A 25,850-nucleotide genomic window follows, 5' to 3' on the forward strand; every position below is an offset into this window, starting at 1 on the left:
AGTCCATACATTTGTACAGTGTAACACATTACAGAAACCGCCTATTTAGGTGAAAAGGTTTCACAGCGATGTGGTGCTGGTTATGTATCGGGGAGGTAACTGGTAAATTACTAGTACAAGGTATGTGTATCGGGGACAATGGTCTGCGATGCGAACGCTAATACGACGCAGCCTCCCAGGTTGGACAATGGCAACATCTGTCTCGCGCATGTGCAGAACACCATTTTTAGCCTAATGGCGTCGTCTGTAGCGTTCGCGTCGCAGATCTAAAGCTCGCTGATGGTCGAAGCAGGGAGGTGCTAGAGAAGGAGAGACAACTACTGCTCTCCCTTGAAGTCATGCGCGGCGCCGCCGAGAAGTTATGCGTTCAACTACAGGTGTTACCCATGTGCTTTGACAAAAGAGAACATCAATAATCGGGACTAGCGCTCTCACATCTAGAAATACTTGCCCCTACTGCAATTCGCTCTCTCTTTCAATGTGATGGCAACAGTGAATTTGTGTAACTTGAATTGGAGCAGCGAACCAAAATGCAGTGTAAAACTAACAATTTTAACAGCAAATAGTTTAAAAGCACGCTGGAATACGCTTTAGCGGAGTACTGTATTTGAACGATCAAAATATCCCAGATTAAAAGATTAAAAAACTAACATGCACAAATATACGCATTATAGAAAAATATTAGGTTTTTAAGAGGGCCTAATTTTCATTTCATTTTGATTTGCGCATTACGAAGAAACTAGAAATACATGTTTATAATATTGAATTCTTTCCTAAACTATTCTAAATCAATTCGAGTAGACATTTCTATTTCATTTAAAATTTTACGGTGAAATAGAACTTGTAATTCAACGAAAGGTGAAATGAGTTCTTCGTCTCCCAATTTCGTCTTGCAAACCAGAGCGGCGCCGAGCATGACTTCAAAGCGTAATGGAATGCTAGACATCCCATTGTAACGCCTTGAACCCAAACATGCGTTTGCATGAATTACGACGAGTTGCCACTCCATCTCTGTAACACCTCCCTGGTCGAAGCACGGACGAGACTGTCGGGGTGCTTCACTCTCCGCCACTGAATGAAGTGAAGAATGAAAAACAATCCCTCATAATGACAAACGTAGCTGGCGCTATAAATGATTTGATGCTGTCGCCCAACCACATAAGCACTGCTGCTGACTAGAGCTGGTGTTCATTCAATTTTTCATGACAGCTGCACATTATCATACATGTACTCGTATAGATACAAGTTTGTATAGCCTTGTTGTAATGATACTTTACGTAAATTTATTGATATTATTATACAATGTCATGTAGAAGGATAGATTAAAATAGATGAACAAGTGAAATTATATTATAAATTGTACGTACAAAAATTAACACAATGAAGCGAACACGGGAAACTGAAGCTATTAAAGACGAATGAAAGGATTGTTATTTGGAGGCGATGAAAAAAAAAAGAAGAAGAAAGTTTGTATGTCAGTATTATTTGGCACATCCCTCAAATCATGTTTCCTATCAAACTTTATACAATGCGATAGCTGAAGTGAGCAGAATTCTTTCACATGATAAAGACCGACAAAAACAACACCAGCAGCAAACCCAAAGGGAAACTTCGGGAACCTTTTCTTTTTGTGCTTTTTTTTTTTTTGCTGTGTTCCAAAACTTGTTGAGTACAATTTCCACTAGTCACTGCAACCTCTTCAAGTGCTCTCTATTCCTGTCTCCCTCTCTCTCTCCGTCTCTTGTCTTGTCTCTCCTCTTGTCTTCCTCCCCTCTCTTTCCTTCTCTTTCTCTCCCTCACTTCTTCTTCTTATTTCTTGTACTTGTCGTTCAAGTTGACAAGTCTTATCTTTATTCGACATCTCTTCCCGCCAAGTTTTGTTCACTCCTCACGCACGGCTTGACTCCCGCCGCTGGGGACGGGAAGTGTCAATTCTCCTCCCAACAGAAAAAAAAAAATAATAAAATAAAACTGTGACCCCTAGGAATGACGTCATATTCTTCCGCCGTGATGCTATTCTTGCTCCCTTCGATCCTCCCATGTACACAACGAGGTATGGATATCCGTCGCAGAATTCCAATCTGCGTGAAAGTTCCCCGACGTTTACATCCTGAATCAGTTTGTTGGCGTTACGTTAGAGTGAAAATTCACTCCATGTTCAATTAAGTTTTAATGAAAAGAGTACCAGCAAACTCTCCAGACATAGACCCTACCGCCCGAGGGAAAATATCGACAAGTTTGCCTTTGCGCAACGATCAATACCTGAGTGGAATGAATCATACCAATCTCTGTGGTGATTTCTAACTCATTCGAAAAAAAAAATGCAAGATCTCCTCAAAGGCCGTTTCACAACAGCCTCTGAGTAGGAGCACGTTCCTCCTCCAAACAAACACGCAGGTCAAAGTTCATCTTCGTTATAAGCTGCATGGCCTTTTGAAAAGTAACAAAGAAGAAGAAGAGGAAACCAGAGGGCGTAAAGAAGTTTCATCAGAACTAGGCATGAGAAAAAGTTGTGGAAATCTTGCAAAACGGCAATCACTGTCAGATACTGTATTATGCAATTTGAATGAGCTGGTGAGAATGTCATTGCCGATATAAGCCTTCATTTGACTTACACTCAAATCTTCACTGAGCTCACCGCGTTTTGAAGTGATATAAAAGCGAATACATGTAGATTGTACCCCTTATCACTTGTACAGATGTAATGAATTATCGAGTACGGCTCTGAAGGGGAGGATTTTAGACTTTGTGATAATAATATCGGTCCAAAGTATGATTGCAGTGTCAGCTTTATGTCTGAACCACTGGGTGATTGGTGAGGATATGACAGTAATTACCTCGTCTGTAATTTGCAGATGTGGCAGAGAAGAACAGCTCTGTTTTATAATGAAAATTTGTCGAATGTTCTGAATTTTACATACCTCCAATCGCTACCTCGATAGTTTAAAAAAGATGAATGATGTCTTGGCCTCAGTTTGGCTTGCATTCAAACTTACTCAGTTCACGATGTTTTGAAATGAACCAAAGAACAACGATATTGGCAGGTCGACCCTCTAGTAGAGAAGCGTCGACACACACCAAAACAACAACAACAACAACGCCCAAATGTGATTTCATTTAATTTTTTTATTAGATTTTCGCTGGTTGTCTAATTATTTTCAAACCTCTACCGTCCTGCGTGTTTGGCTTTTCTTTATTCATTCAAGTCAACTTGAAGATCGAAGAGGTTTTTTTTATTTTAAGTTGAGATATTGTATGTCTCAAGTCAATCCCCAACTATTTTGGTTCAGAAATAGACGCACCTTATACGAAAGTCTGACGCAAATAAGTTGCTCATCATTTATAAACGAAGCAAATTACCGGTAATCAGTTTCATGTGGTAATGGCGTTATAAGCCCGTCATGATATCCAAGTAAAGATGCCAAGTTTCTGCACAGACTATAGAGAGCGGTGACCTTTTAGATTAACATTCGACAAGAGTCAATAATTGATAATGCAATTTTAAAGAACTGAGAGGCCGCTTCACTTAGGCTTTCTATTCCTCTATTCCTACTCACATAATTGTGTTGTTGTCTGATAAAAATGTCGCAGACTGGACTTTATAAGCCTTTTGTTTCACATCATTCGTATGTATGTATGTATGTATGTATGTATGTATGTGTGTGTGCGTATGTGATTGTTTTTACTGACTCAAAACATCTGTTAATAATTCAGTTATTCCCGTAATTGGTCAAACTTCTGCCGAGTGCAAGAAGATCGTGCTCGTGATGGAAATAGAACAATATCATGTCTTGAAACGTTTTGTGATTTTCATCCAAATCACCGTACACTGTATTTCTTTCTTTTATTCTATCGCAGTTCTGCTTTCTGCGAAGATGGTCACAGTCATGTGCTTCCGTGTCATTGGGATTTTTTTTAAGGTCATGCCAAGTTGTAATACTCTTGAAACCTTATTGTATTTTTTTGCGAGGTTATTTAAGTGCTTAATGGGCACTTGCACAGCCAGACTTTATGCAAAGATCGTAAGTACATATCACGCGCTGAGCTTTATAAAATTAATGGTGGGCGCGCGTTTGATAAACTTGAGGAAATGTGCTAGTCGTCAGGTTGGTATGGGGGTGGGGGGATTTTGAGAAAGAAAACAAAAATGATTCAATGCAGTACGTCTGAGAATTTTTGGTTTTCCTGCTCAGGACAAATTTGACAAACCAAGGAAAAAAGGGGGTGGGGAGAGGAGATGTACTGACTACTTGAATATCAATAAATCACGTGACACAGAGTCTTGGGGGCACCTTAGAATAACCAACTCTCTCAGGTAGATGCTTGTTTTAAATGATTCTACTTCATCGTCTTTGAAAATATCAGATTTTTTTTTTAATCTTTACACTGCCTTTCATTTACCATAGACGTTCTTTCTGTACCAGGCCTACCATATTCCAGGCTTCGTATGACGTGCTTGTTTTAAATGTCTTCGAAAATATCAGAAATTTTATCATTGCGCTACCTTTCATTTGCCAAAGACGCTTTTTCTATGCATGGCCTGCATTCAAGGTTAAGTGTTTAGAACATTCGTTTTTGTTTTGGAAAGGGAAATGAAGAACTCGATGCAAAATTAATGACATCGATGTCACGTCTGCAATGTAGTTATGTTACTTTATTAAACGAACGCCTTTTACCCATCTGTCGCTTCAGGTTTGATGGCCTTCAGGATTTAGAAGACGACGATGGCAACAAGAACAACAACAATATAATCAATAACACAAACAACAAACAACAGCAGCAAATAACAACATAACAACAAACAACAGCAATATCAACACCCACAACGACAACAACAGACAACAACAACAACAACAACAACAACAACAACAACAACAACAACAACAACAACAACAACAACAACAACAACAACAACAACAACAACAACAACAACAACAACCAAACTGAGAAACTGCCTCTATCTGCCCACCTCCTATCTCTCTCTCTCTCTGTCATTTTTTTTTTTTAAATCAAACTTTGTCATTATGAGTCGAATTAAACGTAGGAAAAACAACCAGAAATTCAAAGTGTCAATTTTGGGTAACACGCAATTCAACAAAAACTTTGTCGCTCTTTTTTTATTTAATGTTTATTTGTTTACAATGTCACATAACATAAACAAAACTGAAAATCAGAACAGAGCCATTGTAGTTGTACATTATCTCTTTATTCATATCGTGATAGCCTATTTACATTTTGATTTTCACATAAGAATCCTGAATATACAGTAATATATATAATTATAATCTATTCTATACATTCTTCTTATCTATTTTCAAGTAGTACACATAAACGCCTACACGCTAAACGCTATAAAAGTCAACCTGGCTCTATATAAGATTTTATGATACTAATATTGGTAATGCACCGTCCCTGATAACTCTTTTTTTCGGCATTCATTAGTTTTAAAGACACTGGCCACACAGTCAAGATAGACATGGAAACTTGACAGGGGAGGGGAAAGAAAGAATTGCTTAAAAAGAGGGAAAAAAAAAACCCCACAAGATTATCTGAATTTAAAGGGATGGTACAGTTTGGGTTGAGATGGGGATTCAGGTTTCCAATCTTTTTTGATGATGATTTTTTGTTTAAGATAATGAGAGATCTCTTATGAAGTAATGAAATAACATATAATTCTAGGAGGAATTCGAAGTTTGATAAAAATTTGTTCTGAAATGGCTGATATATCCAAAACAAAGCGATATTAGTTAAAGGTAGGACCCACTTTTTAATAGGATATATCGCTTTGTTTTACTTTGTTTTTTTGATATCTCAGCCATTAAGGAACCGATTTTCATCAAATAAACTTTCAATTTCTCTTAGAATTGCGTGCTCCTTATAACATTTCATGAACATTGATGAAGTGGTTTTATACGTATCTCGCAAAAAGTCAAAAGCTAAATCCTCACCTAAACCAATACTATACCATCCTTTTAATGCGACGGAATAGCGTTTCATGAATAGCACAAAGCAGAATATGCTAAACTCTATTTGGCAATGTCTGAAGGTTTTAACTTTATTGTTCTCCTGACGAATGTTGGCAAGGCAAGGAGATACACTCAAACAACAAAAACGAAGACAGGTAAAGGCAAACTAAGCTGTATACCGTCGTCGGGCCTGTGAGTTTGTTCAACAGAGTGCACACCCTCTGAGCGTTGTAAATGTAAACGGATTATTATCAATGCTATCAGATTGTGAGAATATGAAGGCAGAGTGAAGGTAGCAGAAGTATTAGGAAGCTGAAATTATTACGACTATAAATAATCACGCTATGGTGGCCTTAAATCAAAGGCCGGATCTTCATCTCGGTTGAGCGCAGTGAGTAGCTGTACCCGCGCCACTGGTTCCACACGACGCCGCGAGCATACTGCCGATTCGCCCCCTTCAGGTAGCCTCCGTTCAGGTTGGAGTTGTGGCAGCTGGTGTACCACCACGCGCCCGTGTACTGGCGAGCGCAGTTTCCGCTCCAGCGGTCGTTGTCGCGGTCGATGGTGGTGAAAGCCTGGTTGTTGTGGCCAGTCAGGGCGTCCCCTGTACGTGTAGAATCGCAAGAAGAAAACGAACAAACACGTGAATGACTCACTGAATATTTCATGTAATAAAATACAGAGATTATTAAGTTTGAGAAATATTTTTAATCATAATAACATAATATCTTATCAAAAAGCTTTCTCAAATTTGTTTTGTTCCTTTTTCTTTCAAACTGTGTCGCGAATTAAGTCCCTTTGTTCCACACCGAGAGCCAACTTTGTGTAGTTACCAAAAAAAAAAAAAAAATCAGAAAACAAAACAATAAAAAACAATGCCGTCACAACAAACTCATTCGATTACAGGTTTAACGTACATTTGTGATTGATCTTTGCCAAGTGACCATTTATACGCTTTGGTCAAGAGGAACACAATGTGTGAAAAGTCGAGGCTAAAAATGTCCCCGCGTAGTACATGACTTCGCCAATATTCTCCTATCGTTATACGGCCTAGCAACCGGAAGTGTGACGTTACCAGCCTTGAAAGTTTCAAGTAGTGCCACTCGGTCGCAATGCCAGTCGTGAAGATTTGAAATGTCGAATTTTCACGACTGGTCGTGAAACTTTCAGCTCTTCACAACACAGTGTGTACTGACGTCATGCTATGACGTGACAAAAGTAAAGTGCGCATGCCGTGTGGTTTAATCGCATCGTGTGTGGTGTCGAGTCGCGCGACTGGTCGTGCGACCCGTCGGATCATGTAGTGTGCGGTGGGCTCTAATGATGTCCACCTCGGGCAGGATTCGAACACTGGACTCTCCTGTTTAAGAGTCCTAAAATCTACCCACAGCCCTCTGACTGAAACGAGTCACGGTGTGGCCTTATGGACTGAGCAACGTTCTTCTCACCTGCATTGGAAGACGTATCGTAGCGCTCCACTTTCAAGGTGTAGTTCGATCGCTCGTTCCCCACGGAAAAGACTTTGTACTTGGCGAACCGCTCGTTCATCTGGAAGTCGCCGAGATCGACCCTCAGTTCGTGTGGCCCCTGCATGGCGATCTTGTGGATCCATTCGTTGCCGAGCCAGAATTCGCCGTTGAGGAAGCCAAACCCGTCCTTGTATTCTTGCCAGTTTCGCAGAAAGTTGAGGCGGCCGTCGACTCGACGCTGGATCACCTGTTATTAAAGATGGACAGCATTGGCATCACAGAAATGCATCCATAGACACCAATAAAAACTCATCACTGTGCAATGACTCTACGACATTTAACGTCCTAAACTCTGTCATGCTGTATCACATCAGTATAGCTGTTCTGCATTTTGTGTGTGCTTCAGTTTGTTGGTGCAGCTGTGTGTATCTGTGCGTGATGTGTGTTGTATAAATTGATAAACACATTGAATTGAATATGTTCAAGAAGTAGCAAATCTTGTAGAGAAATCAGCGTGAAGGGACGATTTCCGTCTAGATATCGAGAAAACCTTTGCTGACAAAATGCCTTATATGACCATATCTTGAATACGCCTGCCACTTAAGTTTTCTTACTATCAGATTCACATTTAAATAGAATTGATGTAAGTTTATTACGTTGATCAGTCAAACAGTACTATCTTGACGCTTTCTAAAAGAAACGAATAAATATAATCGATGTAGTCCTTTAAAATAATTGGACGTCGAGTTGGAGGTTTAAACTCACAGTCCATCCGCCGCCGTCCGTCGTCTGATCACAGTAGACGTTGACCTTTCCACACGAATTCAGCTCGCTGACGTAGATGGTGTAGACACCGTCACGCACCCCTCCGAGTTCCCGGATGTCGAGGCAATGTTTGGCCATCGGGATCGGCGCTGCACAAGTTGGGATAAAACATGGGATAGTATATTATATTCATTTCATTTTTCTTACGTTTTTCATATCATAACAGCTAAATACATAAACGTGTCGGAAGCCTGGTTGGTGGTGCTTTAACATGTCGTGAACACCAGGTAAATTTGTGGATTCATGGGTGGCCATTTTTTAAATGAATTGATCTTCATTCGCTGCGCCTCTAGAATATATTCGAGTACACTGGGGAATTTTCGTCAGCGAATGTTACGCACATCTGAAGTGTACGTTCATCGGTAAAGGTCGACTCCAATCGAGTTTCTTTGGCTGTGTGAGATCAGCGATCAAGTTGTACACACTTCGTCACAGGCCACTCTTCCCACTCCGTGGCATCCCCTCACCTTCATTAACAAAAGGATTGAGAGAATGTAGCAATATTAGTAGAACACATCATGGAAAGTTTGAGGAAAATCGGACAATCCGTTCAAAAGTCATGAATTTTTGAAGTTTTTGTGCAGTCACCGCTGGATGAGAAGACTACTGCAGTGTATGATGTCACATGCGTACAACAATATAAGGAAAATATAAAGAGAATTTCACAAAATTTCATCTTCTGAAAAAAAGTACACATTCCCTTGACTCGTTACTGACATATGTTATGGGTAATATTATTCCCATTGCCTTTAGAAAGAGGCAGGTCAAGTGCTCTTTTATTATGCGAAAAAAGTGAAAATATGTTGAGTTTTCTTTACATTTTCTTTATACTGTTGTACTCATATGACATCACGAGCCTTAGTAGTCTCCGCATCCAGCGGTTCCAACACAAAAGTTTTAAAAAAATCATAACTTTTGCATCGATTGTCCAATTTTCCTCAAACTTTTACTGATGTGTTCTACTAATATTGCTACTTTCTCTCAATCCTTATGTTAATGAAGGTGAACTTGTTCTTTAAGAGCCCCGACACCATTGCTGCCGATAATGTCTTCCACGAGATAATTGTCTAATGCACCATACACAATCTTTTCGATCAAAATGTTACTCTATACATTGCGAAATATAAAGCGAACGTTGCTCTCAATTATCAATTTCTATCTCACACTCTTTATATGCATTTTTTATTAATGCTTATGTTCTTTTCTTCTTCAGGTTCTTGTTCAGTGTTACCATGATTGTGTTTGAGACGACATTCGATCGTTTATATCCTTCATTGAAAGACTTTAGAAAGGGTTGAATAAGTGTTAGCCACTTCATGGACATAAAGGCGGTCATCATAAAAGGTTTATATTTGACAGTGACCTTCCGCGCATGCCCACGGTATGATATTATCAAATAACGACTAGTCTCTCAGTGCGGGGAAGCAATTCGGGTGCGCCCTTCCTGCCCTGTCTAGGGGCTGACAAAAATATACACCTGTTCGCAGGCTACGGGGAGGGAGCGCGAAGTGAAAATTGATGGGTTATGAATCGCAATAGATGGGATTAGACGCCTTTTTCTGTTTTATTTCTTACGTCTTTTAAGAGTAACACGAATTACGGACAATTCTTGAAACGGAAAAGGTGCCTTTATCCGTTCGAAACACTCGACTGCAAATTCTTCTAAATTGTAGTGGACGAGGCGAGGGTAACCTTCAGTCACGTCGTGTCTCGTTTAAATACCTACTGCCAGCCTCTTTTTATCCCATGATGATATTTCCATGCAAGAGTAGGGAATACATTATGAAGATTATTAACATACATTGTTTACATCAACATGAACAACATCGAAGTTTAGTCTGTGGTCCCTAACAAGAGGTTGGTCCCTCTAGCTTTGGTCAGTAAAATTCGTGTTTAGGACAATCAGTAGTCCTATTACAAAGCCTCGTCATTTTACAGAACGAGGTACCATCTGATGCCATGGCGTCTCCATGGAGATGTCAAATTCGCTGCATCTCATATTGTAGCTCCTCGATTGTAAGGGATTTCCCTTTTTTGACCCTCCTAAAACGTAGAGCTGAAACGCATTATGATTATCAGTATCATTTTGCTATGCACAGCTCTTAAAATGCATCGGAATTTATACCGACAGTGTAATATTTATGTTGATCGACATTTATGGTGCCACCTATTTTGTGAGACATTTTCAATGAGATGGAGCTGGATACTCAATTTCTTGTAGAAGACAGTTCGCAAGGATACAAGCTCGTAAAGTTAAATCCAGGTATGAGTCAGCCCTGCGCGTCAAACGGTATCATTATGAATGTGATCAAAATATTTCTTTACATGAGAAGATGAAATAATATAGTATAAAGCGTCCGCACGTGGTGACATAAAATCTTCTCATCGAGTGACTTTATTCGTTTTCTAAACGTGTATCACCGTCATGTTAGTCACTATTGACATGTCTTATTCCTCAAGTTCTATACCAGAATTATGATAGGAAGTACAAGTTTTCATGATGCCGTTACCCAAATCTTAGTGCTGGTGCATGGCGGAAAAGGGTTGTGACATTGAATTTCTCCGACGCTGTGACATGTCACCGAAGCATAACGTAATTTACTCTCCTAACCACTATTCCGGTAAGATAATTTCCCACACTTCCTCTATATTCCTCCCCTTCCACATTCACTTGGGAGCATGGATGACGTCATTCCAGTCACTACTCGATACAGAACATCCCCTCTCCAGCTACTCGTAAACATTTAAAAGATGTATTTCTCCTGCATCGACTTGAGCGAGATAACTACGATAATAATAATAATAATAATAATAATAATGATAATAATAATAATAATAATAATAATAACAATAATGATAATAATAATGGTAACAATAGCGAATACAAGCGGAAGCCAATTTCAGTGATTAATCAAAGTACAGATGAATAGAATTATCATTTCATTCTGGACGTCAAAGATCTTGCGTTAGCTGGCTGCTCCTTCTTCACAGTTCTTCGGATTAAAGGGAAAATCCAGTCAAAGTTAGTCTGATAAGAAAGAGTAAAATATTACAAGTTCAACGGTAAAATCTTGATCGAAATCGGGTGAAAAGTAAGAAAGTAATTACATTTTGAAGTTTCGCTAATTTTTCAGGAAATAGTTCTTCAACGGTCAATATGAATATGCAAATGGCAAAGTGAGCATGTAATCCCCTCACGACTTGTCATAATATTATAGTTTCTTAATAAAATTGTGAAATTGCGAGTTTTTCATTCAAGCGCAATTATGCCCAAGGCTTAAATCCTCGTACATCTAACTGATCACTATTCTGAATCCATTCAACAAGGAAAAACATCATCTTTCAGACTTCAATGACAGAAACCTTGAATTTTCGTCATAACTGGTACACGATCAATGGAAAATTGTGAGGCTATGACATGGTAGCTCACTCATTTGCATATTCATATCCATTGCACGAGAGCTCTTTGCAGAAATCAGCAAAACTTCAAAATGTCATAACTTCTATATTTTTCATCCGATTTCAGTCAATTTTTTACCGTTGAACTCGTAAGATTTTCCTCTTTTTTTATCAGTTTATCATATATTTGGAATGGATTTCCCCTTTAATGGAGATGGATCCTCCGCACTTCCCCCTTCTATCTTAAGTTTAGACACTGAAGTGGTATTGTCTTCTCGCCTTATCACGATGACAGGGCTGGAATCTATTTCAGAGCCTTGGGAGTGTCTTCGCGTCTTCCCCTCTTCCTCGATGACGGACCTCTTCCTTATCTATACCCTTTCACGTCTGGGTGACATTTGAACTTTTCCAAAAAGGACTCAACTTCCGGCGAAGACTTTCCGACGAGGATGGGAAGGGGAGGGGAGCGGTGGGGGGGGGGGGGGGTATAAAGGGGCGTTCGAGGGGATGTGAGGGATCAAATCTGTATTAGAGAGATCTACAGCAAGCTATAGTCTGACATGCTCTTGTGTTATCTAGGCGGCTTGCACACAGGGCTTAGTTCGGTTCTCGTCTGTTTTGTTATAGTTATCGTCAGATATATCTAAATCTTCATCAATATGAAATATACCTCTCCTCGTACCATCAAGCTTTTAATTGTGCATACTTCCATTTGTCCGATTTCGTGGATTTGATTATGATTCTTATTCTTTTCAGCGATATTAAGTCCCAATACCTCCAAACTACTGAAATACACTCATTCATTTTATTTCATTTATTTATTTATTTATTTATTCTATTTGTTTACTTATTTTATTTATTCATTTATTTATTTCATCTTATTTATTTTATTTATTTATTTATTTATTTATTTATTGTTATTGTTATTTTTATTTATTTATTTATTTATTCATTTTTTTTTTTTTTTGGGGGGGGGGGATATCATTGTATGATATTTACCACCAAAGCGTTTAAAGGGACTGTACAGTACTGGTTGAGGTGGGGATTCATGTTTTGAACATTCCTAAGTGAGATAATGAGAAACTTCTTGTGAAATATGAAAGAGCAGGTAATTTTAAGAAGGATTCAACGTTTATTTGATGAAAATTGGTTTTCAAATGGCTGAGATATCAAAAAAAAGTGATAATAATAAAAGACGACAGGCCACGCCTTTTTTTAGGATCTCTTTGTTTCACGTTGTTTTTGGATATCTCAGCCATTCCAAAACCAATTTTTATCAAATAAACTTTTGATACCTCTTAAAATTGCATGCTCTTTGACATCTCATAGAGAGGTTTCTGAATATCTCGCAAAACGTTAAATGCTAAATCCTCACCTCGACCAGAACTGTACACACCCTTTAAGGTTGTACACCTGTTCATGAAACAATCGCATACAAAAGCAACATTGAATCACGCGCTAGCGCACCTCACTCACAAAGCTATTCCTATCTCATAACAATCTTGCTCACTCTGCACTCAAGATTGTCTGTAGTGCATTGAGAGTTTTCTATGTTTGTGTTCCAGGGGTAGGAAATCTTAACGAATGTTTACCGAGGTTTGCCTGTGTGCTTGGCTGTCCCCGAAGTACCGAGTGTGTCGAGACAAGCTACTTAAAATGCATGAGCGGGCTTAAGCTCTAACGCAAGAACATTTGTGTTGAATTACTGATATTTTTTTTTTCTTTTTTGAGGGCGAAAATCCTCGTTCATGTCATCTGCCATAAATAGAAACTGGGCTCAAACGTTGAAAAAAATTCATGTTATGTTTCGTCAGTTCTGCACTACTTGATTATCAATGGAGGGCATCTGGACTCTCGCGCGTCTTTGTGGGAATGTCATAACGTGTTGATAGCAGAAAGATTTCAAAGGGAAATTCCCCTTCTGAGAGAAAGTTTGTTTGCAATGAGGTTTTTGTGAAATATAAGAGCAAGAGATCAGTGAAAGCGTGATCCCAATCTAGGGGCCGAATAGCAAAGATTACGAAAGGTTTGATAAGCAATGAACCAACGTACATAATAGCGTTCTCAAAGAAATTAGGTAAATGATCGTTATGCTTATAAGCCTTGATACCTTAGAAATGTTTGTTTTTGTGAAGAGGAACACGATGGAAAATTATATTCTTTGTTTCTCTCTCTCTTTAATGCGAGCTAAGAACCGTACATTTTTTTGCTAGTCTTGGAGAAAGCGTAAAAATCCCAACATAGTGTCCCTGACTTTACTTGAAATGACGCACAAAAATTATCTTTCACATAAGAGTTGTGAGAAATTTAAGTAATATTTCGCGGACGAAACAAGTTTGGAGGCTTACATTTAAGACGTCAAAATCATATTCGTGCTGAAAATCGCATTTTTCTTGTTCTTGAGAAAGCGTAAACAGCAAAGTGTCCCTGGCATCACTTGAGCTGATGCATGACCAAATTATATCTTTCTCAGAGTTGTAAAAATAGTAACATTTCATGGACGAAAGAAAAGATGAGGATCGATAATTTGGGACGTCATAATCACATGACCAAAATCCCAGGTGCTTATTGGAGGCCATACACATTGATGTTGAAATGGTCGTAACTCACAGTCATTCAATTAAGCTACTTGTGTTGTAGCTTCATGGTCATAAGTTATGTTTCCTTCTTTGAATGTTTTGCTCAAGTTCTTGCGGATCCAGCTGCATCTTTCTCACTTCAAGTTATTAAATGACTGGACGTTCTCCTGGGTCGGCGCACAGAAATCATATCTGGTTCCTGTGACATAATAACTACGTATTTCCACGCGCTGTGCAGCAGTCAATATTGCTTCCATCTGTTTTTGGCTGCTCCCAGACATGCCATCAATTACGATCACTTCCTCATCCTGCGGGGGACTCAGCGGAAACATCGCTTCCACGTTACGTTTTAGGGTTGTTCTATTGGACCAAGGGAAGTGTGCATGTGTGTGTGTGTGTGTGTGTGTGTGTGTGTGTGAAGGAGAGGGAGGGAGGGAGTGTCGTCTGCCTCTCTGATTGGACGCTTGTTTCGATCAATGGGGAGCGTAGTTGAAGTCGGCAGTGAAGTATGTTTCGTTTTGTTTTTGTTTTTTTGTCAAGTTTTTGGTTAAAGTTTTTGGTTAAATTGAAAAGCCACCTTGATGCCCCATGACGAAGTCGACAACGTAGGAAAACTGATTAAACAGGGAAGCTCAAACAGTGGAAGTTTCCCTAAAACTTTGCCATACAGTAGATAAAGATGAAAAATGATAAAGATGGAGTAATCGCCTCTCACGACTCCGATTGGCCTGAACAAATATCGCTATCAACTTTCATTATTAAAAAAGAATAAAAAGATAAAACGCAGAAAAATAATAAATCGTGCCCTTTGCCTTAAATCAATCAAATCGTAATAAGTAAGCCATGGCGACTTGTAATGGGAGAGGGTCGTAGTTGATCGTTATCGACAAAATGATATTGTATCGATTAATTCATCAATGTTATCATGACAGGCTACATATACAAAATTAGCATAAGCCATTAGTGATATACAAGTGTAAAATATTACAATATCAATGGGTAAGTTTTCAACAGTTGTCACAATTTTACATTATTAAAGTTACAAGATGAAGAAGATGACGAAAACAAATTACATCAGGAATAGATAGTATTTTGGTAGAAGGAGTTGGTGAAAAGCTTCAGAAATGAGTGGAAGTGCAAGAGAAGATAAAGATAAGTGAAGTTGACAACGCGGAAATAAGTGAGTAAAGGCGGAAGAAGAAGTCGACGTGACACAAAAGAGTAACAACACAGACATAAAGGGGTACAAACAGTTTAGACAAGTACAGCAGTCTCCGCTTAACCGAGTAGTGTCGGGCAGAGCATTTTCACCCGATTAAGCGATACCCGATTGTGCGGAGATGCGACTACTGTACCTCCAATGGGAAATGGGAGGTAGAAAAAAAAAACCCAAACAAAAACAAACACTTGGTTGGATGAATGCCTAGATCCTTTCTTGAAGTCGTCTTTTGGAGATATCTTATCAACCATGACATATGATCGTGGAAGTCTGCTTTGTAAGTTTTGGTAACAGGTACTTTAGCTTTTATTTCATGCTTTCTGATTGGCTAGATGTGGATTTGCGTCATCATTTGCGTCTGGGATTTTTTTAGTCATGCAAGACGAGCTGAGCCTCAGATGGTTCGTATTTTTAACCAAAGCCATTAACATACTGTTAACTTGTTATCGAAGATCGTGCCACGAGAGAAATTGTGCTGGAAGAAAAAGTTAATAATTTCCACTTTTGTTGTTGTTCTTTTTTTTTTCTGGCCGCATGGATTCATCTTCCAGATGGCCAGTGAAGATAATTGTTGCAATGTATCTACTTTACTTGTATAGGGTGTCTAAAAATAAGCTCAGCGTGAAACCGACAACTGACTATCGGTAAATCTACTACCTGATTCTGTTACTGCAGCCTTCAAATAGGAGATAACACTTACTTTACTAATTGAACTTTTGACTACTAGTATGAATACTCGCAAGAATAAGCACATAAAGCAGTGCATATCAATTGAAAGTATACAGTATTTATCCTTCATGATACTTTTCTTTGTTTTGAACTTTTATCTTTATTACGATCAGATCTATCACCCTTTTGAAACTTTGCAATTCAATCATTCGTTTCTTTCATGAAAAACCGATGTTATGGTTGTGACGTCTGCTCACTATAACCAAGCGCCTTGAATGTTGCGACAATGCTCTATCTACAAACACAGACGTCCTGCGCCAATCCTAAATGACAGTTGTGATTCAACTCGGCGGTTTCATTGAGTTATTTGATCTCTGCATTGGCGGGAAATGGGATTCGACGCTATGACGTAAAAGATGGACCGTCATACAGTCTCACCACTTTTGTTCAATACTTTGGCTCCTTTCCTCTTACTATGATAATAGTCTCTAAGGATGTAGAGTGTCTAAAGACAGCCATGATGCGTTATCTGACGGACATGGACTGGAAGCCCCAGAGAGCTTTTGTCAACGCCATCCAGACGTCTGCCCTTTAACTGTGACTTTTTGAAAATAGCTATTTGGACCCTCCGGATCTCTGCGGAGCAATGCATCCCCCATCAGTTGCGACGTATCTAGCCTGTGTTCCAGGCTGCCTACTGTCTAATGCTTTTCGTATGCGCGATTGCTTAATAACAATATTGATTAAAAGATTAATTGATTGAGCGTGTGAGTGAGTGCGTGTATGTGTCTTTAAGTGCTTGTTTGTTTGTTTGTTTGTGTGTGCGTGTGTGTGTGTTCTTGAGTGTTTGTGTTTGGTGTCTGTTTTGTGTTTTGTGTTTTCTAAAATTGATATGATCGTCAGTCTGCGAGGAGACTATGACTGCCCGCGGTGCGTCACGCTTGGCTGCAGGTACCCAGGGAAAAAGCTCTGAGGAATACTTTTTCTTGGTGTATCATCATATCGACATATCATTCATCTGTTTTTTGTTTTTGTTTTTGTAAAGAACACAGATCATGCGTTTAGATTGCTGAGTCTACAACGTTAACGCCTTAGATCAGAAGCGAGAGGAGACATTTATTTTAACTTCAAGATAGACAGGCCAAGTCTACTCATCACCTTGTAAGAAAATCTTCTCCCAAACATCTTCTCGACCGGACAACCATGCAAGGCATTTGACTATTAGAATCCACTCTGACTCGTCAGCACACAAATACCGATTTCACGGCGATGACACAATAAGAAGAATAATGATGAGAGCCATGATGATAGTAACGTGATAGAGAGATTTTGTGTCATCTCGATTTTTTTTTCACACGCAGTTCAGAGCATTTTTGGGACCCTGGTTTAGGACCAGCGTCCGGACTTTGAATTTTAGGATAGGTAGCTGAAGGATCTTCCAACTTATAAAATCTTCATCCGGGGCCCGCCTGTCAACCCCTGGACACGGGGTAGTGCTCTCATAGATGACCGGCGCGTCACAGAAACCCAATCAGAAATGCTGCCTAAAACGGTCGCGGACAATTTCTACGTTGAATTGATGATCAATTATATGTGTGATTACCACTGCGTTCAAATGTTGTCAGAATGACACGCGAGCCATGAAAAATATTCCAGAGTGATAAACAGCTCAAACATCTAACCTGAATTTCAAAGGATCTGGAATCTGTTATGACAATCTTAAAGAATTTGAATTGTTTTAGCAAAGATATCGAAAAAGGATTCTCAATCTCATGTTGAACTTAGTATCCCCTCTTCCTCCTTGTTATTCATTTTTATTTGGAGTATACAAAATCATGTAAAAGTGTAGTAATAAAGTAGATTGCATCAAGTGACGTAGCTTGCCAACCGCACTTTCTATTTCCAAGCTTTCGGCCTGTGGCCTTGTTCACGGCTTTAGACGCGCCCGTGCGTGGCTTTAGTGTCTGTCTTCATTGTGTTCTGTAACTGCCACCCGACCCAACATAAAACGACCCAACATACATCGCATAGTGCAAATATAAACAATAATTGAATAATAATAATAATTTTTGGATTCAACTATATAGATAGCTCAGTTGATGGCTTGGGTTAACAATATCTTTCCCCTCATTTTTATAGAAACTGTCATTGATGACTGATGCATACCACACTGGCTTGCTGGCCGAGAAGAGGTTGTCATTCCCAGGATAGCGATCGAGATCTAAGTCTTTGTTAACATTAAGACCATTTCCATTTATTTTTTATTAACTCATTTTAAAAACGATGTAAACGTGTAGAACCATCTTCCATATCAACTGTCATTACAATAGTGTTAAATAACATTGTTATGCCGATGGGGATTTTAACGATTTAGATAAAACGGGGCTAAACAGAATGTTAAAAAGAATCTTGATAACGAAAATGGTCAACAGTAAAGACCAGTCTCATTATTGGTATGGTATAATCGATACTCTAAAAGTGTGGGGTTCTAAAGGAAGGGGGGGGGGAATGTAGTAAGAAGTAAGTGGGAGGTATGTATAATGAGAGTGGTTGTTATGTATAGGGCAACTTACTTTGATATACAATATTATGCATCCTAACTTTCACCATGGTTGGTAGAAATACACGAATTATGAAAACAGAACGCACTGGCTTCCGATTCGTATATAAACGAATATTGTTCAAGATTTTGTTGATTGTATATAAGTCACTCATCGGTCAAGCCCCCAGTTATATATCCGAATCACTAGTATTCAAACCTCATAGACATACTCATAATCTGCGCAGTTTCAAGGACACTCTTCTCTTACAAATTCCATCACATAAAACAAAAGTAACATTGGGAGACAGAGCATTTGCCTGTGCAGCTCCCAAACTCTGGCATGATCTACCATTAGAAGTCCGGAAATCCCCAACTGTAGCAGTCTTTAAATCACGACTCAAAACACATCTTTTCATTTAACTGTTCATTGTCATCAAGCACATCATAAGCTTTTGCAGCGCAGAAGAATATAATGTCTATAGATTTTGCGCTTTATGAATTGAAATATTATGTTATTATTATTATTTTCATTCACCGAGTAAGGAGTGAAACTTCTCGTTAGATTTCTATTATGGAGTGTACACATATAAGTTTGAAATTCTCTCTATACCACAGTGGCATGGTTTAGAAAGATGTCATATCATGATTGTTTAAAGCATTGCTACAAAGAGAGAACTTACTGGTTCCAGCGGCACCTCCGTAAAGGCTGACATCACCGCAGGTCATCATTGGAGTGAGAGGCTCCCGACGAGGGATGAATGGCTGGTTCCACCCTGGACCACCCTGTCCACCACGTCCCGCTTGGCCCCCCTGGCCACCCTGTCCGGGCCTCACGCCTGGTCCGATCCGCCCTCCTTGCCCCTGGCCCTGGCCCTGACCGGGACTCCACCCTTGTCCACCCTGGCCTGGTCTGGCCCCTTGTCCACCCTGGCCTGGTCTGGCCCCTGGTCCACCCTGGCCTGGTCTGGCCCCTGGTCCACCCTGGCCTGGTCTGGCCCCTTGTCCAGGTGTCCAGCCCTGTCCACCTTGCCCCGGTCTGGCCCCTTGTCCAGGTGTCCAACCCTGTCCGCCTTGCCCCGGTCTGGCCCCTTGTCCAGGTGTCCAACCCTGTCCGCCTTGCCCCGGTCTGGCCCCTTGTCCAGGTGTCCAACCCTGTCCGCCTTGCCCCGGCCGGGCTCCCGGACGGGGCTGTGTGCCGGGTCCTGTTTGCCTCCACTGCGCTGACACGAGGTGTCCTCCAAGAACTAGACATGCAATGATTGCAATCAAAAAATGTTCCCTTTTCTGGAGCGCCATGGCGAAGACTTCAATTCACTCGTCTCTTTTTGTTTTCAAAAGAAAAAAAAAATCCCCAGTCAAACAGACACCTGTCAAATTCTTTATGAATTACTAGCCACAAATTCACTCGAAGCAGAGGGATGCCCAGATTGAAGTTTGCTGAGATGTCACAGATGTTTTCAAGTCTTTACAGTGCTCGCTCACTACATCCCAACTTTTAAGTCCGCAGAAAGCTTTCTGAGAGGCAAGCGGTCTCTTACAACTTGGAAGACCAAGTTCACATACTCTCTTCGAAACTCTAGAAATTTGTGAGCTGTCTGGCTAGACTCTTTAGACAGTCGCGAGATGAATTTCCACTATACATGCTCCTACTGACACTATGGTAATCGATGAGCAATCGTGCCACGGTCCCTGTTCCTCCGGGAACCCAACCACGTCACAAGCTACCTGTTGCGTTGAAATCTGCACGCCTGACTTTCAACCAATGTTTCCTTCCCGCAACGTCTGCTCATACAGGAAGTACAACCTTGGAAGTATCAATGGGGGAAAAAGTGTAAAATAAGGGGGCAAATGAGACAGGATGTAACGGGGAGAAACAGAATGTTGATGTAACTTTGTAAATAAATTGGATCAATTAATGAATTTGTCGAATAGCATCAACACGGTCACTTATATTGACTTCAAGGACGTTATATAGATGCTGTAGGACATTGTACATATGAGTGTGTTTTATTGTTGCCTTTTTAAACATCGAAATCGCAGTGAGGTATTTTATGAGATTTGTTATGGATCTTTAAAATTATTATTTTTTTATTATTAAATAATAAATCTATTAACATTATTTGATAATAAATATAATCAAAGCCATACAAACACCTAAAAACGAAAAGGAAGAAAAAGAGTTAGAGAGAGAGAGAGAGAGGTGGGGTGGGGATGAGCTCTCACTTACAAGAACAATTTTCACTTTCAAAAGAATTTAATGATTGGTCGTGTATCGACGACTGGGCTCGAAGTCTGCGATTGTTGTTTAAATTGACGTTGGATGACGAGAGGCGGACTGACAGTGAAAGTGATGATCGTCGCGTGCCAAACTAGGTCAATCTAGTTACCCCATGTCACCTCGAATCTCTCACCCTGGGCTTCGGCCTCTGTTCTTTGACCCTAAACCTTTGTGACGTCATGTGTCTGCTTGCATGACATGAAATTCTTTTAGATTGACAAGCTCTTATTTTCTTTTTTTTTTCAAATCTTGGTGTCGCGGGCTCACAGTCAAATTGTTGCACGTGTACAAGATCCATGTATTTCAACTTTAAAATTCGCGATATGTATTTCTAACAACAAAAAACAAAAAATGAATAAAAAGAAGAAATTATACTGGTAAAAAGGATGATACTATTACTAATGGAGATGATGATGATGATGATGATGATGATGATGATGATGGTGATGGTGATGATGATGACAATGATACATGAAAGATGTTGAAAACAATAATAGTGATAAAGACTGAAAGACATCATTTAACATCAATAAAACAACAACAACAACAACAACAACAACAACAACAACAACAACAACAACAAAATCTCTCTCTCTCTCTCTCTCTCTCTCATACACACAGTACAGAAAACACGGAAAACCATAAACTAAAAATGAACAAAACACAATACGTCATTAAGCTGTCCGTATAAAGCATATTCTTGTGCTATGGTAAATACCACAAATAGTACATAGGTTGAACTTTTTCCACCAGGAAATTTTGGCCGGGACGATTGTATGCATTTCAACACATCCATGGACATGCACAATGACAATGCGATTTAGCACAGAAAAATAAATAACAAAAGCAAAAACAAAAACAAAAAACATCCAACCGAATATAATATTTAAAGTCTTATTGTTCATTAGACGCCAACGAATATCTAAGATCTTATCTTACCCAGAGGAAAGAAAAGAACGGAGCCATCGAACAGAGTGATAGACTTAAAGGGATTATCTCATCTTTCGCTCCTCACGCTGCGCTATACCTGATTCATTTCCTCTCCCGTTTTTAGAAAACTCCTGCCAAACTTTGCCGATTAAATCTGATATTCATTCATAATCATCCAAGCTTACTTGTCGCGATGATCTCATTTTGCGCACACGTCGAGTGAAATGCGTTTCTGGGACAAAGTTTGTGTGACTATTTACTTGATATTTGTTTGTTTATATATGTTTTTGTTTCCCTGCAAAGAATAGCGTCGTATTTATGAACCAAGTGAGGACATTAAACTCTAGAACTGAAGTCGTTAACGTGACCGAAATCTCAACCCTCTACATTGAACAGCTAATCTACGGTCTCGTGTCTTTACAACTTATCTACCAGCATGAAGATGATTGGTATAGACTGATATTAGTAGTAGAGGTAATATTGATAATGATTATGGTAAAAATCAACATAGAATATCGCAAAATATCACACTGAAAATGATAATACATGTATAAACCAATACAATATCATTGTTAAAATTGTGATTGCCATTATGAGGGGATCGGTGTGGTAGCGGTTGCACAAGAAGAATTAAAAAAAACCCCAAAGTTTCCTTTCTCTTTTGTTGTTGTTGTACGTGCTTTTGCTCCTACCCTACTACTATTACTATTAGTTATAAAACATCTGCCTTGACAAGAGCCTAGACGGCATCAAAATATCACGGAAAGTTTTGATACTGACAGCTTACAAAAGACCTTGACACAATTTGCTTTCGTTTTGAACGTTGACTTTTCGCTTAGCCAGAGTTTGAAGAGAACTTATAATATCTGCAAAGCGGAAAGAAACCCTAAACCCCGCTGCGCTCAGCCGCAAAGCGGGTCGCGTGCTGACGCCTTGAGCACGCCTATCTCGCGGACCGATCGCGTTTTGGCGGGAAACAGTTTCAATTATTTAAAGATGGGACGCAAATTACGACCTTCGTCAGGATTTCCGAAAGACATATTGCATAAATATCTCACGACCTATCTGCCAACTATAGGGTAGCGCAAAAGAGCCAGCTGAAACTTTACTGCTACTTTCTACTTTGCTTATAACTGTAGATAACGTAGTTTCTTTCCCCCTTTTTAAGTTTTGGTGATATAAAAAAGCAGTAATATTCAGTTCTGTACTGCAGAACGGACCACGCCAAACAGCAGTTGTGGCGGTATAAAGTGACGCTAGATTAGTCTTGGTCAGAGTGTAACCAATATTTCCAACCCGCAAGGAATACAATAATTTTATTGTTATCTCTCTCCTTTTTTGTGACATCGTGTTCACTTTAAATTGTACTGGCAATGGCTACTTCGATATGCTGCATCATAATATATCTATATCTGCTATGGTATTATCTCGATATATCTCCAAGTCCTTTTGATATCATCGCTTGCAGACGGACGCAAATCATCACTTGGACAACCAAGTCGAAAGGCCGTTCGGATTCGGGGTTAGGAAATCCATACGCTTCTCCTTCTTCTACGATGAAGGAAATTTCATAAGATACTTATCAGAATCTAATTTACCGACGCTTATCCCCTGTCAATAATTCGATCGTGACTTTGCAAGACTCTCTCTAAATCTAACATCGCAGTGGTCACATTTCGTACACTCTCAAAGATTGTGCCGCATCAAAACTCATGTTATAATTATTGTCTATGAATATACGTTTCATAGGCGAATAGCAACGCACATACACATTAACACAGATATGTTTATATATATATATACATATAAAGTATACATATATATATGTATACACACACACACATATATATATATATATATATATATATATATATATATATATATATATATATATATATATACATAAATATACTATTATGTATTATGTATATACATGTATACACAACAAAAAGGTACTGAAGCTATCCTACCTCCGAATCAAAACAGCATGAAATTTTTATTCAATTCATTTATTTTTCATTCTCATATTTCTGCCAACAAAACATAACACAGAGTAAATCAGGAATTATAAAAGCATAATTACATTGGAATGTGCGAAAGATAAACAATAATTAACAAAATGATAGAGATATACATACATACCAAGTTATGTTACCTAAGTTATGTTTAAAAGAGAACCGAGAGGTCTGCTGAATAGCAATGCTTGTACTAGTATTGTGAACCAGTCAAGAATTTCTTTAACTGTACGTTACAAATGAAATGCTAAGTTGATGAATTTCTGTGTGAGAATAAGAATTATTGATTCTGTGCAGTCATGCATGATAAAGTACACATTACAGAAACCCGTTCAGCAAGTCCTTATGTATCCAGTAAAGGTCACAGCTCGTTATTCCGAAGGTTCCTTATTCCGGAGGCTCTTTAGTCCGAAGATTCGTTATTCCGAAGGTTCATTGTTCCGAATTTCATTTTCGGATTAAGGAATCTTCGGAATAACGAACCTTTAGAATAACGCCACAAATGTTCGGATTACGGATTAACGAACCTCTAGGCATAGGGAAATTGTGTGTTTCGGATTAACGACCCTTCGGAATAACGAACCTTCGGAATAGCGAACCTTCGGAATAACGAACAGCACCCAAAGTATAAAACGTGTGGGTGGGGACACATGCGTAGGGCTGGAGACTGTAGCAACCAATTGAATAAGCACCATTGTAATGTGACGTATATCATCTGCATATCATTGACATTCAAGACATGACTAATATTGAAAAAACATGGCTAAGATTATTATCCCTCATCAGTGAAAATGTCATCACTGTAATGGCTGCATTTATTTGCATTTGTCTCGTTTTCATCCTGTTCGTATGTTCTTTGTTCACATTATTTTATTAATTCATTCAGTACTCGCAGATTTTTGACTCCATTCATTCTTTTATTTATTAATTTATGTCATTTGTTTATTTATTTTGTTTATTCTATTTATCTATTCATTCATGCACCAACTTATTAATTAATTGATTTATTCATTTGTCCATTAATTAATCAATTCATTCATTCATTCATTCATTCATTCATTCATTCATTCATTCATTCATTCATTCATTCATTCATTCATTCATTCATTCATTCATTCATTCATTCTTTCATTCATTTATTCCAATCCATTCATCCATCCATATACATCATGTACATGTAGTACTCTCTTATTCCGTCTATTGCTATTTATTCCCCTTTCTCCCCAGCATATCTTATCATACTGTCAAGGAGAATAACCCAAACCGTTTTTGTTTTTTTTGAAGTGTGTGTATTGATTGTCATCATCTCTCCAGATTCTTATCAAAGACCGTGACTGCACTTTCCTTGGGGAGGGCCTGGCGAAGTCAGATTTCGGTTCAATGCACCAGTCTCCATGTGTAGCCACACTACACACATTTATCGTCCACGAAAGTTTATGGACGGTGACCCTTGTAAGATTTTCTGATGTTTTCTTCAGTTTTATTCAGTAAGTAGTCGTGTACACGAGGAGACTGCAAAATACAAGCTTGAGTTTTCAGCACGTCTCCTCCCTTTCCTGCAACTTTGATTTCAATTCGATATCATCAGAAAGTGATGCGTAGTCTTCTTAATTTCACAGTATTTTTCTTCGTACGTTACATTGTATTGATATCGTGTTATGTATTTATATCTATATTGTGTTATTGTGTGTATGTAGGCCTAAATCTTTTGTATTGCTGGAAATGAAATGAAATGAATGCTTTGCAAAACAGCTTCATCTAAGGAAACAAATATAGCTAAAGCAGATGAACCATACAAGGACTCCGATTACTTTTTCTTCAAACTTTGCCTTAGGTGTTTGCTCTGTCAGTGTACCTTCAAATGAAATTGTTTCATAATATTATGTGTATTCTTATACTATGTATGTATTATGCATTATGTACATATATAAATATATCAGTTTTTCATATAATTATACT

At 38.9% G+C, this 25,850-nt stretch overlaps 1 protein-coding gene across 1 annotated transcript; it reads right to left on the reverse strand.

Annotated features, from left to right (window-relative positions):
• Positions 1-6,319: 6,319 nt before the first annotated feature.
• LOC140243534 (microfibril-associated glycoprotein 4-like) lies at positions 6,320-19,964 on the reverse strand. The gene is made up of 5 exons (XM_072323204.1): positions 19,638-19,964; positions 19,349-19,430; positions 8,201-8,349; positions 7,415-7,682; positions 6,320-6,570 (listed from the first exon to the last, which is right to left on the reverse strand). Exons 1-5 carry the CDS (start codon positions 19,962-19,964, stop codon positions 6,320-6,322), a joined length of 1,077 nt encoding a protein of 358 aa, XP_072179305.1.
• Positions 19,965-25,850: the final 5,886 nt, after the last annotated feature.

Source organism: Diadema setosum, chromosome 20 (genome assembly GCF_964275005.1).
Source record: "Diadema setosum chromosome 20, eeDiaSeto1, whole genome shotgun sequence".
In the NCBI taxonomy this organism is placed as follows: domain Eukaryota; kingdom Metazoa; phylum Echinodermata; class Echinoidea; order Diadematoida; family Diadematidae; genus Diadema; species Diadema setosum.

Coding starts and splice junctions, on each gene's coding strand:
- LOC140243534 (XM_072323204.1), bottom strand. CDS start 19,964: ATGGCGCTCCAGAAAAGGGAACATTTTTTGATTGCAATCATTGCATGT. Junction 19,431..19,637: donor CAGGCCAGGGTGGACCAGGG/GCCAGACCAGGC, acceptor GGGTGGAACCAG/CCATTCATCCCTCGTCGGGA. Junction 7,683..8,200: donor CGGACGGCGGCGGATGGACT/GTGAGTTTAAAC, acceptor CTTTAATAACAG/GTGATCCAGCGTCGAGTCGA.